A 13,216-nucleotide genomic window follows, 5' to 3' on the forward strand; every position below is an offset into this window, starting at 1 on the left:
TACTTCCTGAGTAAAGGTTTGGAAAAGACTTCGAGCTTCATTCCTTCTCTTGGGAAACTGTTATCTATCTGTTAAGCTAATGTAGCAGGCTAGACCACGTCACACACACAGAAGCGGTAGCAGAATACTGGAATACAGAATTCTGGATTGCATCATACTGATAGGGTTGTGGCTGCAATAGATAGATACACACCGGTATTTACATCCAGATGTGAGCGACCGAGCGACACACAAACACAAGAGGAATCTGCCTGCACTAGTGATTTGAAACTTTGAAACTCACAGCAGGATGTAAATACTGGTGTGTATCTATTGCGAGTTCTGTTGATCTTGTCTGGCGCAGCTTCTGTAGTGTGAGTGGCCGTGAGGGAGACTCGCGTGCATGCGGGAGCGTGTCTCCAGGCAAATATAGTATAGTGACTGTTTAGGCTAGAAAAATATACTAAATGACGTCGTTTCGAGTAAAATCTTGATGTTGCCATTTCAGGACACTTGGATTGCAGCGGACAAGCAGTATGGAGGAACATTAGAAAGTTTTTGTGTAGTTTTATGGACCTTTTCTCTCGGACACCATTTACGCCCGTTATATGGATTTTTGCTGCAGGAGGGTACCCCCGCGAGTCTCCAGCTGCATTTTGAGGAATAAGAAACTACACCGGACTTCTCATCAGCATGAGGGTAAGTCGATCATGACTGAATTTCGTTCTAGAGTGAACTATTCCTTTAAGAATAAAAGTACCGTAGGGTTATGAACAAGAGCCTGTTGTTATGTTTGGTAGTTACAGTTAAACTCTAACATTACCCGATATTGACAGGAGGTTTTGGTTTCTGTAAACAGTGTATGGATTTAGTGCCTCAGTTGGAGAGGGAACAAGGTATGAAATATGTTATTAATTTCGTTGTTTGCTGTTTAGTTACTTACGTACTTAACTCAGCCAAAACGTGTAGCTATTTTGTTTTGCAACACTTTGTTTTCCTTTTTTTATTTAGACTGTATTTGGATGGTTTTTTGTAATTGATTACACAAAGGAGGCTCGTTTTACAATGAAACGAATTGTCAAGCTATTTTAGGGATAGTTTGGTTTTGTTTCTCTGACAGTGATATGATTGTGAAGATATATTTCGCTGTTTCTCTGCACAGCTCTTACGGTGTGAATGGATTTATTAAATTCATGAAACATCAGTCAAATAGTCCTATGCTATTTCTGTTTTACTTCGACTGTATCTTATGTCATAAATGTCACATCATGTCATAACATGTGGCACTTCACATGTGGTTCAAGAATTTAAACACAAAACAGCACCTTTGCAAAAACAAAAAAATGGAAAGGAGACAAAAACACACAGGATTGATGAGCTGCCGTAATTTGTCATCTCCCACATAAATAAGTCTGGAGTATCATATCAATGAAGTCTGGAGTGTATTCATGTGTGTCTCCCTACCTGCTCTTGCAGCAGCATAGAGAGGCAGTCCAGTGATGACTGCAAACTCATTGCTATGGATGGCACAGTCCTTGGCATCTGCATCATAGCTGTGGACCAACAGCTGGACCGTGTCCAGGTGACCCTGCTCGCAAGATGTGGCCAGCATCCAGTTCAGCAAGTCTCTCCTCAGACACGGACCTGAGAGGGAAGCAGAGAATCAAAACCAGTCAGAGGAGATCAGGTCCAAGACTTTCCTTACATCATTAACAACCACACAGACTGGACCACGGAAATTATTTTAGTCCACTGAATAATCTGGCAGAAGTTCAAACAGGGAGAGACAGTTTAAAACTTTGAGGAGCTGACTTTGAAATGAGACGTCATGGCTCAAAGATCATTTTCTTAATGATGGTTTTTAGTGTTACTGAGAAGGTCAAACAAAATAAAGGGGTACTCCGTTTGTATTCTCTCTAGTTAAGTATTTACACTGGTCAATATACAAAAAACTATACAAAACATAAAATCTACAGAAAAAAAAACTGAAAACAGATTTCTACAAAGTAATTTCAATTGATTAAAAATATGTAATTGAAAATAAGTGATTGCATAAATATTCACCCCCTTTAAAATGGCTGACCTAATTCAACAGACGTCCAGCCAATTAGTCTCACAATTAGTGAAATGGAGATCACCTGAGTGCAGTGAATGTGTCTCAAGTGATTGTAGTATAAAGACACCAGTGTCTGAAGGTCCGGTCACTGGTTAATCAGTATTCCTGGCTACAATTACACCATGAACACAAAATAACACTCCAAGCAACTCCGTAAAAAGGTTATTAAAAAGTATAAGTCAGGGGATCGATACAAAAACATTTCCAAGTCACTGAACATCTCCCGGAGTTCTGTTAAATCCATCATTAAGAAATGGAAGGAATATGGCACATGTGAAAATCTGCCTAGAGCAGGCCATCCTCACAAACCGAGTGACCATACAAGAAGGAGACTAGTGACGGAGGCCGCCAAGACACCTGTGACTACTCTGAAGGAGTTAAAAGCTTCAGCAGCTGAGATGGGAGAGACTCTGCATAGAACTGTTGCCGGGTTCTTGACCAGTCAAAGCTTTATGGGAGAGTGGCAAAGAGAAAGCCACTGGAAGCTCATTAAATCTCCACTAGAGTTCATCCAAAGGCCTGTGAGATACTCCAAGGTCAACTAGAAGAAGGCTCTTTGGTCTGATGAGACCAAAATGGAGCAACAAACACTGTACACCACCACAAACACACCATCACCACCGTGAAGCAAGGTGGTGGCAGTATCATGTTATGGAGTGGCCGAGTCAAAGCCCAGACTTCAATCCAATATAGAATTTGTGGCTGGACTTGAAACGGGCTGTTCATGCCTGATCCCTGTGCAACCTGACAGAGCTTGAGCAGTTTTTCAAAGAATAATGGAGTAAAAGTGCAGCGTCCAGATGTGCAGGACTGATTGAGACCTATCCACTCAGACTCAGTGCTGTGATGGCAGCCAAAGGTGCATCTACTAAATACTGACTTGGAGGGGGTGAATACTTATGCAATCACTTATTATACATTATATATTTTTAATTAATTGACATTATTTAATAGAAATCTGTTTTCACCTTAACATGAAAGACTTTTTGTACATTTTTTGTTTTGTGTACTTTCTGCATATTGACCATCTATAAAAGCAATAAAAGAGGAAAACAATTAAGGGAGTGAATACTTTTTATAGGCACTGTACTATTACATTTTAGCCACCACGTTATATTAACAAAGATTCACTGTAACTGCAACTATTCTAGAGGGAAAAACAATTATTTTGTGAGCTTTAAATGATCTATGAAGTTGTAATATCAAACCTGGTGTCGAATACTATGAAGGGGGGATGTATAAAGATTATTTGAAAATTAATAGTGATCAATTAATACATTTACTTTCTAATTAAAATACAATTTCATTTCACAATTTGATACCCCTACCCCCAGGGGTGAACGAGGTGTTCATAATGGAAAAAGTTAAAAAAAGTTAGTTTGTTGATGTCTGGACACTATGGATGTTAGCCATACCTAAAACAAAATGATAGATCATGACTGCTATGTCTCATGAGAGTATGTTTTTTGTTTTTTGCTTTTTCTCTCTTTCCTTCTTCTTTTTTTTTCTTTGTTATTATTGGTGTGTGTCCTTCTTCTAGTTTATTGCTTGTTTTCTCTGTAGTTTTTGGCTGTTATGAATTGTACATGAATTAAGAATTGAAATGAATACATGAAATGCACAAAAAGAATTTGAGCAATTCAGTCCAATAAAATTTGGAGAGTCTAGAAGAGCCGCCAGATTACATTTTATCCCCATCCAAGTTAGCTCTGCGCCGGAAGTTAGCCGACTCAGTCGATGGAAGTCTTGAGTGCGCATGCTCTATGGCACCCCAGCTGGACAGCCACCGCCACAATTAAAGTCTGATTCTGTGGGAAACACTGGAACAGGTTGTTCTTATTGAGGAGGCGCGGGTCCTTCAATGTGTGCACTAGGCTGCTACAGATATTTTACCAGTCTGTGGTGGCCAGTGTCATCTTCTTTGCTGTGGTGTGCTGGGGAGGTGCCATCAGCAGCTGTGGCACAAACCAACTGAATAAGCTGGTCAGGAAGGCCACTATGTAATGGGGAGTGTGGAGGCAGTTATTCAGAAGAAGATGAGAGGAAAGCTGATAGCTACCATGGACAATCCGTCTCTTACTCTCTATATGCCAAACTGAGGCAGCTCAGGAACACGTTCAGCCACAGACTCATCCAGTCACGTGCCTCAAAGCCTTTGGGGGGCCTCTTTGTACCATCAGCCATCAGATTGAACAACACCACAGCACCCAGTACCTCCTAACCCACTTAAGACTCCTATCATACAGCACTTATAGTTAATGACAGATGTTGCACATGTATATACTAACAGCCAACAAGTGTATACACAATGTGTATATCTCAGACATTGCACATTTACATGAACATTGCACAAGTATATGCATACATATTCCTTCTAGTGAATAAAGCATTTCTGTTCTGTTCTACTCAGTCTTATTTATTTATTGATTTAAGTATATTTTTATTTTATTCTATTCTTTTCTATTCTACTTTTTCTTATTGTTTACACACTGTTTGTTAACTTGTGCTGCTGTTTAAATTGAATTTCTCCTACGGGTAACAATAAAGGTACATCTTATTTTATGACATCACAATGTTGACATAATTATTATGTCATAATGATGTCATCATTATTCTGACATCATATCATGCAATGTTTTTTTTTTGTCTCGCCACCCAAGCACTTCGTCCCAGTGCTCCCCAGCACTCTGCCAGAGATATCTGCCTGAAAAAATATAAATGGACACGAGCCCCAAGCATGGAACCAAATGTACGTAAGTTTTATACTCAGGCCAACTCCAGGCAAAGATAACCCTCATGACATCATTATTACATCATCAGGGTTATTCTCAGACTTGACACAGCACCTGAACAGCAACAGGAGACATTACACAACTGTTTTAACAGGATGAATAGTACTATCCATAACTAGCAAACTCACTATTGTAAGGTGTTAATACATCAACTCTGACAACAGCAACATCATAAGTATGTCATTAAATAAACTGTCATTGTGTCAAAGTTACAGGACATGAAGTAGCCTTTGATTTAAAATAAATACATGTTATTAACAAAATTAAAGCCAGCTCTGTTCAATACATCATGATTGCTGAGCTGTTTCCTGTCTCCTACCAGGTATGGAATCCAGCAGCTCTTTGACAAGGCTGGTGTGGCCGAGGTAAGCTGCCAGGATGGCTGGGTTGGTGTCGGATGGCTCCTGGGGCACAGTGATACGAGCTTCTTTTAGGAGATAACATACACTCTGCAGATCACCATTCTGAATGGCCAAACACAGGAGACGGACCTATAACAACACACACAAACACAATGAGAAAATCACTACTGGTGAGAGTTAGGAATATGCATCGTTATTGAGGGAAGTTGATTTTGATGTCAGTGTTCAGTCTTTTTCCTACATCGCACAGTTGCAAGCAATCTTCGCAAATAAAGCAATAAACTGTAATGGAAAAAAAAGATTTGGAAAATTGCTCAGTAAATGTGTATTCCGATCAGCAGAATAAAGGGTGTAATAGTTTTAAAGTTGTGTAATTTGCTATTTAATCTTTACCCTATGAGGCAGCTGGATTTGTGTGATCATGTAACTCCTTAATCTTGGCAGGCTTCAAGCTATTAAGACTTAAGACATTGAGCAAGTCTTATTTGTCAGTGAATATCAAAGAGAACAGATAGAGTAGTTTACTGCTTTTCTGACCCCACTCAGTAGCCTGTGTTATATTAGTCTTCATTTGATTGGTCTGATGACATTAAAACTTTTTCAAATTCTCCATTCTTATACTGACAGTCTGATGCATTTGCTGGTCTGCTATATTCAAGTCGTGCTGAAAAAAAAACCCATCAAGTTTGGATCTTTCGCCATCCCCCAATCAAGAAGGTGGTGGGATTGTTCCAAAAAGCCGTTTGGCCACCCCCATTAGACAGAAAAGGGAAGAAGAACAGCTTTTAAGCCCCAACCCGGATCTTCCTCTCCTTTCCTTACCGCAAAGTTGAACAAAAAATCCTACAAAGCTACAAGATAAACAAGGTCTCATTCTTCCTCGGGCCATCTTCCGCCCCTTTTACGTGATTGGCCACCGGATCATGATGTCGGGCTATGTTTCTCCAAAAGCTTCAACTGTTTCTGCTGCAGCCGGAGGCACCTTCGGCCAGCACTGTTGCAGCTAAATAGGACTGCCCTACAAATGAATGGGAAAGCCTGTGTTCTTCGCCACACCACCAGATCCAATGTGAATCCAGCCTTAGATGCAGCCATGGAAGAGCACAGTGAGGACCTCAGCTCCAAAATCGATCTTCAGACCGATGATCAAGTGGAGCGCACCAAAGAATATGTAGAAGAGCAGGCAAAGCATGTTACCTCTCAGTCTATGTCTGCATTGGAAGGAGCCTCTACTGACAGAGTTAGTCAACCAGACACTGACACTGACACAGCATGCACCCAAGGCTTCTGCACAGTCTCACATTCACTTTGTCAGGTTTTTTCGTAAGATGGGAACTTGTGTCTTCAGGGCTTCTGCAATTCAACGATCGTCCTGAAAGTTACAGGGCTTGGTAGGCATCATTCCTGTATGCCATACGAGGTCTAAACCTCACAGACAGGTTGTTGATATTGTGACTCGCCATAGCATTGTTGCACAAGGAAGGATGCAACATGATGCTGTCCAGGAATGATTATGCGTCCTCCAACTCGCAATAGGCCATCCTTATCAATAAATGGATCCAACATCCTCAGGAGAATGTCCTTGGTGATATCTCTTTGGGTTGGTGGGTTGGTCAGTCTAACTCGGCTGTCCTCAAGGGGTGCTTCCCATTTCACCTAAATTGTTTTACACGTTTCCCTCACTTGCGTTTTTTCACTTTGCATCTGTCCACAAATCTTCGGTGGGTGGGACTAAGACGCAAGGAAACCATGGGAGGAGAGAGGACCAAGGAAATAGGTTTTAAGAGAAATTAGACGTCCTTTCCTCTGCAGCCTCACATGAAGCAACGTCCGCTTCTGATGACGGCTGTAGTTGATCACAGCTGGATCAGGCGTCAGTAAGCTTTAACAGCTGTAGAGAAGTCAGATGAATTTATGCCAAAAATGCCATTATTAAAGTTACTTACTTACTTATACTTATTTAAGTATGACACAGAACTAAACATGGCCAGAGATTTAAATAATCAATAAAGTTATCTTACAGGTGCTTTTGTTTTCCTACAGTCCGGCTGACACATTTTAACTCTGTGGTGAACCAGAAAACAAACAAAATTTAAAACTTGAAGGTTATACAATTAATCTGTTATCTGTCCTCACTCCAGAATGAAACTCCAGTGATGTTGTGATGTATCAGATCAGTCAGATCCGCTGCAGTGTCCAACCAATAACTAATTGGGCGTGTCGGTCTGTAACAGACTTCAGTGAAGCGCAAATAAGAGAATTGGGGCCGAGTGCAAGATTGTGGACAGGAGCAACTTCCAGTTCAAGCGAAGAGCAATGAGAAACAAATAGGAGAAACAGGAAGCACAGAGCCAGGGGCAGGGACATCATCCTGATGTTCAGGTGTATTGTTGTTTTACCCTACTTCCAGTTACCACATCAAAAATATTCAACTTGATACTTTGCTGTCTGCGTGGTAATTGGGGATGGCATTTATCTGCCCGTCAATTTATTTATATAAATAAAGAAACATTTTTAGGACTATAAGGAATATTTCTAAACAATCTTATAAATACATTTATAAGCTGAAACAGCTGGCAAAGTGGAAAAACCTAATATATTTTGTTGAAACATTGCTGAGCCTCCATGAAAAGAGTTGCAGACTTGAACAGACTGGGATACAGACTAAATTTTCTCTCTGTTTTAAGTCTCCAAAATAAATCAAGACTGAAGAAGGTCTGTGAAGAACTAGTTTTAGTCTCGACTTTAAGCAGCATGTTGATCATGTGGGACTGGTTTTTCAGGTTGAACAGAAGTAAGGTTTCAAGCTTCCTTTAATACTTCAGTTTGGCATATCTGTAACAGATGAATGTCACTTCCTTGTTATCATGAATCAGATTATTAAAGCATCATGTTGTTAGATTTTCTGTTTCCTCAAAACCATTTGAGACAAACAAGAACTGTGTCAAGTACATGTTTTGTAACATGGATGATTAAGGGGAACCCTGTTTAAGAAATAAGCCCTCATATAGGATTCTGTTGAAAATAGGCAAACATGAGAAAGCAATCGTACTGAAACAGCTTATATGAGGGACCACCTGAAGATAAGGACAGGAATGAAGAATTGGTTGTTTACTGAATTCTAATATTCCTGCAGTACTGCCTGGAAAGTAGAGTTGGGCCGCTGATTGATACCATCGTCCATCGACAGTGACAGTCATCAACAACTGAGCCCTGTACCATCCTAACATCATGATTTAAAAAGGCCCTCCACCAGAGAGTACAAAAAAGTAGTGTGTCCCCTTTGAGTTGCAAGTATGTGAGTGGTTGGTGTTTGTGACACGTGGGAGAAAAAATGGAAAGAAACTGTTGCTGCTGGTCAATGCACTGACACTCAGATACATTGGTGGCAGCTATGTTTCTTTTCTCTAGCCCGCTGTTAGTGTGTTTTGTTTAATCGTGCCATTCGTATTTGAGCTATTCTTAGCTTGGCTTCCTTAATACTGCTAGCCAGCTAACTTTGTTTCAAGCTTCAGAGGCTGATCACAGCTCAGTTTAGGTAACATGTGGCGCAGAGACAAAGATAAAAAGGTGTATGTTGGACACTCGCCAGGCATGAATGCGAGAGCTGCCAGCTCCAGTCGGAGGTTGCTGTCAGAGCGACAGTGGGAAGCAGCGTTGACTACACTAGAGAGCTGGTGCAGAGTCTCCCTACTCACTTGAGCAATTGGCATTTTTTCTATTGGACAGCCTTACTGATAGTTAAAAATGTTATGTACCCTGTAAGGGAAATTCTCCTTGTTGAGGTTTGAGAGATGCTAATTCTCTAAAGAATTACAGACTTGGTGTGATGAATCAGATCTCTTTAAAACATTCATCATGGACAGAACACCCACAGTGTTCTCCCCAGTCTTCCAGATTGTCTTGACTTATATATCGTCAGGTAACAACATAACAGTGGTTACATACCTTATGACAGTTGTCAATCATGCCTTCCCCAAAGCAATGGCCCTTTAATGTTTTGCAGGACAATGACTGTCAGCCATTTGCCATTCAGAGATTGACATGATGTATGGACATGTTCTAATCCATACATCAATTTCTGAATCTCAAATATGTTTAATTGCATGGTTAGGTTGTCTTTTTCTCAGAAGAGGCATTGCTGAGAAAAGGTTTGCACTAGGATGCAAGGATCCATGCCTCCCTAGCTATCTGGACGCAGTTGGAGTCGTCAACAGGTCTCCAGGCTAGATGTTGTGGAGTTTGAAGGGCAGCTTTTACCTTCAGACAAGCTTCAAGACATACTGTAGTTAAGTGCACAACAATATCTTAACTAGGGATGTCCCGATCAGGTTTTTTTAACCCCGATCCCGATCCGAGTCATTTAATATTTAGTATCTGCCGATACAGAGTCCCGATCCAATACTTAGCCCTAACTAATATTTTCCTAAATAATACAGCTGCATTAAAAAAAAATTACCTGCATCCAAGCTGTTCCTTAATAGGTTTTCTTTTATTTTGTTGAAACAAAGTAAATACTTTCATACGGCTCTTTCTTATTCTGCATATCGTATTGCAACATTGGTTTTCATTTGTTTTTTGTTTTTTAACAAAAAAACAACCAAGTAAACAAAGTCAGTAACTAAACCCTGATCCTCGACCACGGAGATGGGCTCGTTATCCAGAGCGATGAATTAAATTACCTTCTCTGTAATATTTTTGGCCATGTCGCTGTCTCGAAGATATTTCTCTTTCCTTTTGTAAGTATCCGTGAAGTGTTTGTTGCTTTGGTGCCTTTGCCTGTATTGCTTGAGCAAACTTGTTGTATTCCTTTGAGTGTTTGTTTTTTATGTGCCGTATCAAATTGTAGTATTAAATGCAGCTCTTTTGTTTAGATGTTTATAAGAAAAACCAAAAGAAAGCATTTTGCGGCTTCAGCCCGAGCATTTCATGTTGATGGTTCAAGCATCCACTTGCAAGTGTTTGAATAAAGAAACAACTACTCTCCTGTGTTTAGTCCTTTGTTCACAAGAAATTACCACGACACTCTGCAACCTCCTTCAGTTATCTGGCTGCCATGGCCTATACACAAACACTTCTGGATCCCTGCCAACACTTCTGGTGGGTGTGGCTGAGGGTTGGGAAACATCATCATGGGCATCAGGCTCCGAAGCCAATTGTTAAAAGATGCTGCTATACGAGAAAGAGACTAGGAGACTCTGGGATTAGTCTGTGTCTTTTTGGGAGTCAGAGGGCTGACAGGTCAGGGTACATTGGTTTCCCTTCCCTCCTCATACAGAGCCTTTCTGAAGTTGTTTAGCTGCATGGGTGGCATCCACCTCATGCAACCTCATGTGGAAGAGGTGTCCCCAGTGGAGGAGGAGCTGTAGGTACTGAGACAGTATATGGAGGTAGAACCATAATTTTGTTTTTCTCCTTCTTTCTCTGCCTCTACTACTTACTACTCTTTTTCTACTTTTGTTTTAACACTAATCCTGCCACTGACTTTGCTTCCCTCAGTTCTGCTTACCTTTCCCACTTTTGGAAAACTTGCCATTGCCAAAATTGCCTTTCAATACCGTCATTAAAAAAAAAAAAAGATGTACTTATATAGGAGATAAGGATTAAATATTAAATATAATGTATTTAGTTGCAGTATTTGTGGTTCCGAGCTAACGAGAAGGGAGAGGCGGTAAATACTGACAAGGCAATTTGTAAATTGTGCAATAAGGACGCATCTTCGAAACAACAGCGCACCCCCTTTTCACACAGAGTCGCCGCATTATCGCTGCAGCAGCGGTTCTCCAATTCTCCGCCGTTGGTTGTTCACACAGAGGCGAGCAGCTCCGGAGTAAAAGATGAACCAGAGTATAATTCACACAGCAAGCCGGCGCTGCAGCTCCAAAAGAGGCGTGACGGTACACGAATGGTGATGACGTGTGTTTTTTTTCAACGTGTTTCCCCGGTGTCCACCTGTTAATCTAAACATGTACCTGCTGACTGTTTATCATCATATGGATGCTGTTATAATGTGTTGTGATGAGATCCTGGCCCACCAAACATCCTGGAAAGTGACAAAGTTACGTTCTTCTCTAAATTACATAATTACATAATCGCCATCAGTCAACAGGACGCTGTCTGACTCTGTCACTCGGGAAGAGAGGCTGTTTTCTGGGGGAAAGTTCACTGAAAAATCACAGTGACAAACAGTTGGTGAGTTAAAGTTTTTTGTCGGGGACGCTGTTTTTCGGGCAGAAATGTGATGAAGAGTCGGTCGGACCGACAGGCTGACAGACACTTCTCCACGTATAACTGTGGTGTTTTTTTCCTCATATAATTTGCCAAAGAAACGACCAGTTACCACGTTACTGTTGTTTGGTCCTGTAACGTTGCTTTGTGGGACAATTCTCTATATTTTGTTGAGTGAAGGATCTGTACAGTTATCACACAGTGAACACCATCAGACCGACACACCCTCGCTCCGCGCCGCCAGCTTATCAGTTCACACTGGTTCGGTTCGCCAATACTGCGCACCATCGGAGCGGGTTTTCAGCACCGCAGGTAAAGTTGTCAGTCCACAACGTGCCCTGTTAAAGCCGGAAAAAGTGCTGCTCTTTGTTGTTATTAAAAGTTATTTGGGCTGTGATTTAATTTAAATGATTTGTGTGCGTGAAAACTGTGCTGGATGTTTATGTTAATTTAATTCTGTTTGACTGTTGTATTTGCACTTTTTTATAAGCTGCTATTTGTTGCTAATAAAACTTGTTAATATTGTGCATGTTATGTTGTTATTGTTTCAATATTAGTGTTGGGTATTCAGTTTCTGAACGGTGTGGGCACAAGCCAAAAGTTTGGTGACGCCGTCTGAGACTTACGTCATAATTTTTAATTAGTCACGGTAATACCGTATACCCTGGTAAAATAGGGAGGAGGTTTGACGGTATCAAAATTTGGATACCGCCCAACTCTAGTACTTGGTCCACAACAGTGTTTGGATGGGTGGTGTGTGTCAAGTGGCATTCACATGAATGCCAGCACCCAAGGTTTCCCGGCAGAACATCGCATTGTGATGAGATGATCAATGTTATTCACGTCACCTGTCAGTGGTTTTAATGTTGTGGCTGATCGGTGTATATGTCATATATCCGTCGAGGTATATGCTATATGTGTAAAAGCGTCCTTGTCTCCGCACCACATATCCAGCTTAGCCAACTTAGCTTTGTTCAGCCTTGTATGCATAAAACAATGTTGGCCGACTAGCTAAGAAAACTGTAAAAATGGCACAACTGAGAGAAACAGCGGCCTGCAGGAAAAGAAACACTGCTGCCACAAATTTAACCGAGTGTCTTGCGTTCTCCTAACTGAGCTGGTTTAATAAGATAATTAAAAACAGGACATGGAGACATACTGTTGGTGCACTGGGAAGCAACATACTTCTTCTCATTTCCTCTCCCCACATATCACAAACAACAACAACTCTTGCCACTCTTGATGACATCATTCGTCAGCCCAACCCTTAATCTTTTAATCCTATTAGATATTTGGGTAAAATTCTCAAAATCAGCACGAATTATTGGTCTATGGCCAAAAATGTGTTTTGTGGATCTAAATTGTCCTGAGAGACAAAATATAGGACCGTTGAGTGTCTCACTTTCTTTTAAAGGAAAATTATTTTTTTTCTGCTCTCCTGTACTGTTGATTAATTGGAGACCCCTTGATTTTATCTTGTAAACCCTGATGGGGTCCTGATCCTGGTCCTTGGGAACTACTGCCTTAGAGCTCCAATATCACCATTTTTATTTCATTCGTGACGTACCTTTGAGTTTTTATTAGCCAAAGCTAACATCAACACGACATTTAAACATTTTAATAAACAGATGCTGTACATACTAGGGCTGCATGAGATGTTAAAAAAAAATTATATTCCAATTATTTTTGACAGATCTTTTTTTTTTTTCTGTGATATGATTCATGATGGGAATGACCAT

The 13,216-nt window shown here is 40.7% G+C and overlaps 1 protein-coding gene across 1 annotated transcript in view; it reads right to left on the reverse strand.

Moving 5' to 3' along the window:
• lrrk1 (leucine-rich repeat kinase 1) overlaps positions 1 to 13,216 on the reverse strand; it is a 104,648-nt gene that overhangs the window by 76,356 nt on the left and 15,076 nt on the right. The window contains exons 4-5 of the mRNA XM_084354121.1: positions 5,207 to 5,378; positions 1,444 to 1,623 (exon numbers count right to left, since the gene is read on the reverse strand). Coding sequence (XP_084210247.1) covers positions 1,444 to 1,623; positions 5,207 to 5,378 — 352 coding nt within the window. The remainder of the gene's footprint in view (positions 1 to 1,443; positions 1,624 to 5,206; positions 5,379 to 13,216) is intronic.

This window comes from Pagrus pagrus (assembly GCF_965226575.1).
Source record: "Pagrus pagrus genome assembly, chromosome: 1".
Classification (NCBI taxonomy): domain Eukaryota; kingdom Metazoa; phylum Chordata; class Actinopteri; order Spariformes; family Sparidae; genus Pagrus; species Pagrus pagrus.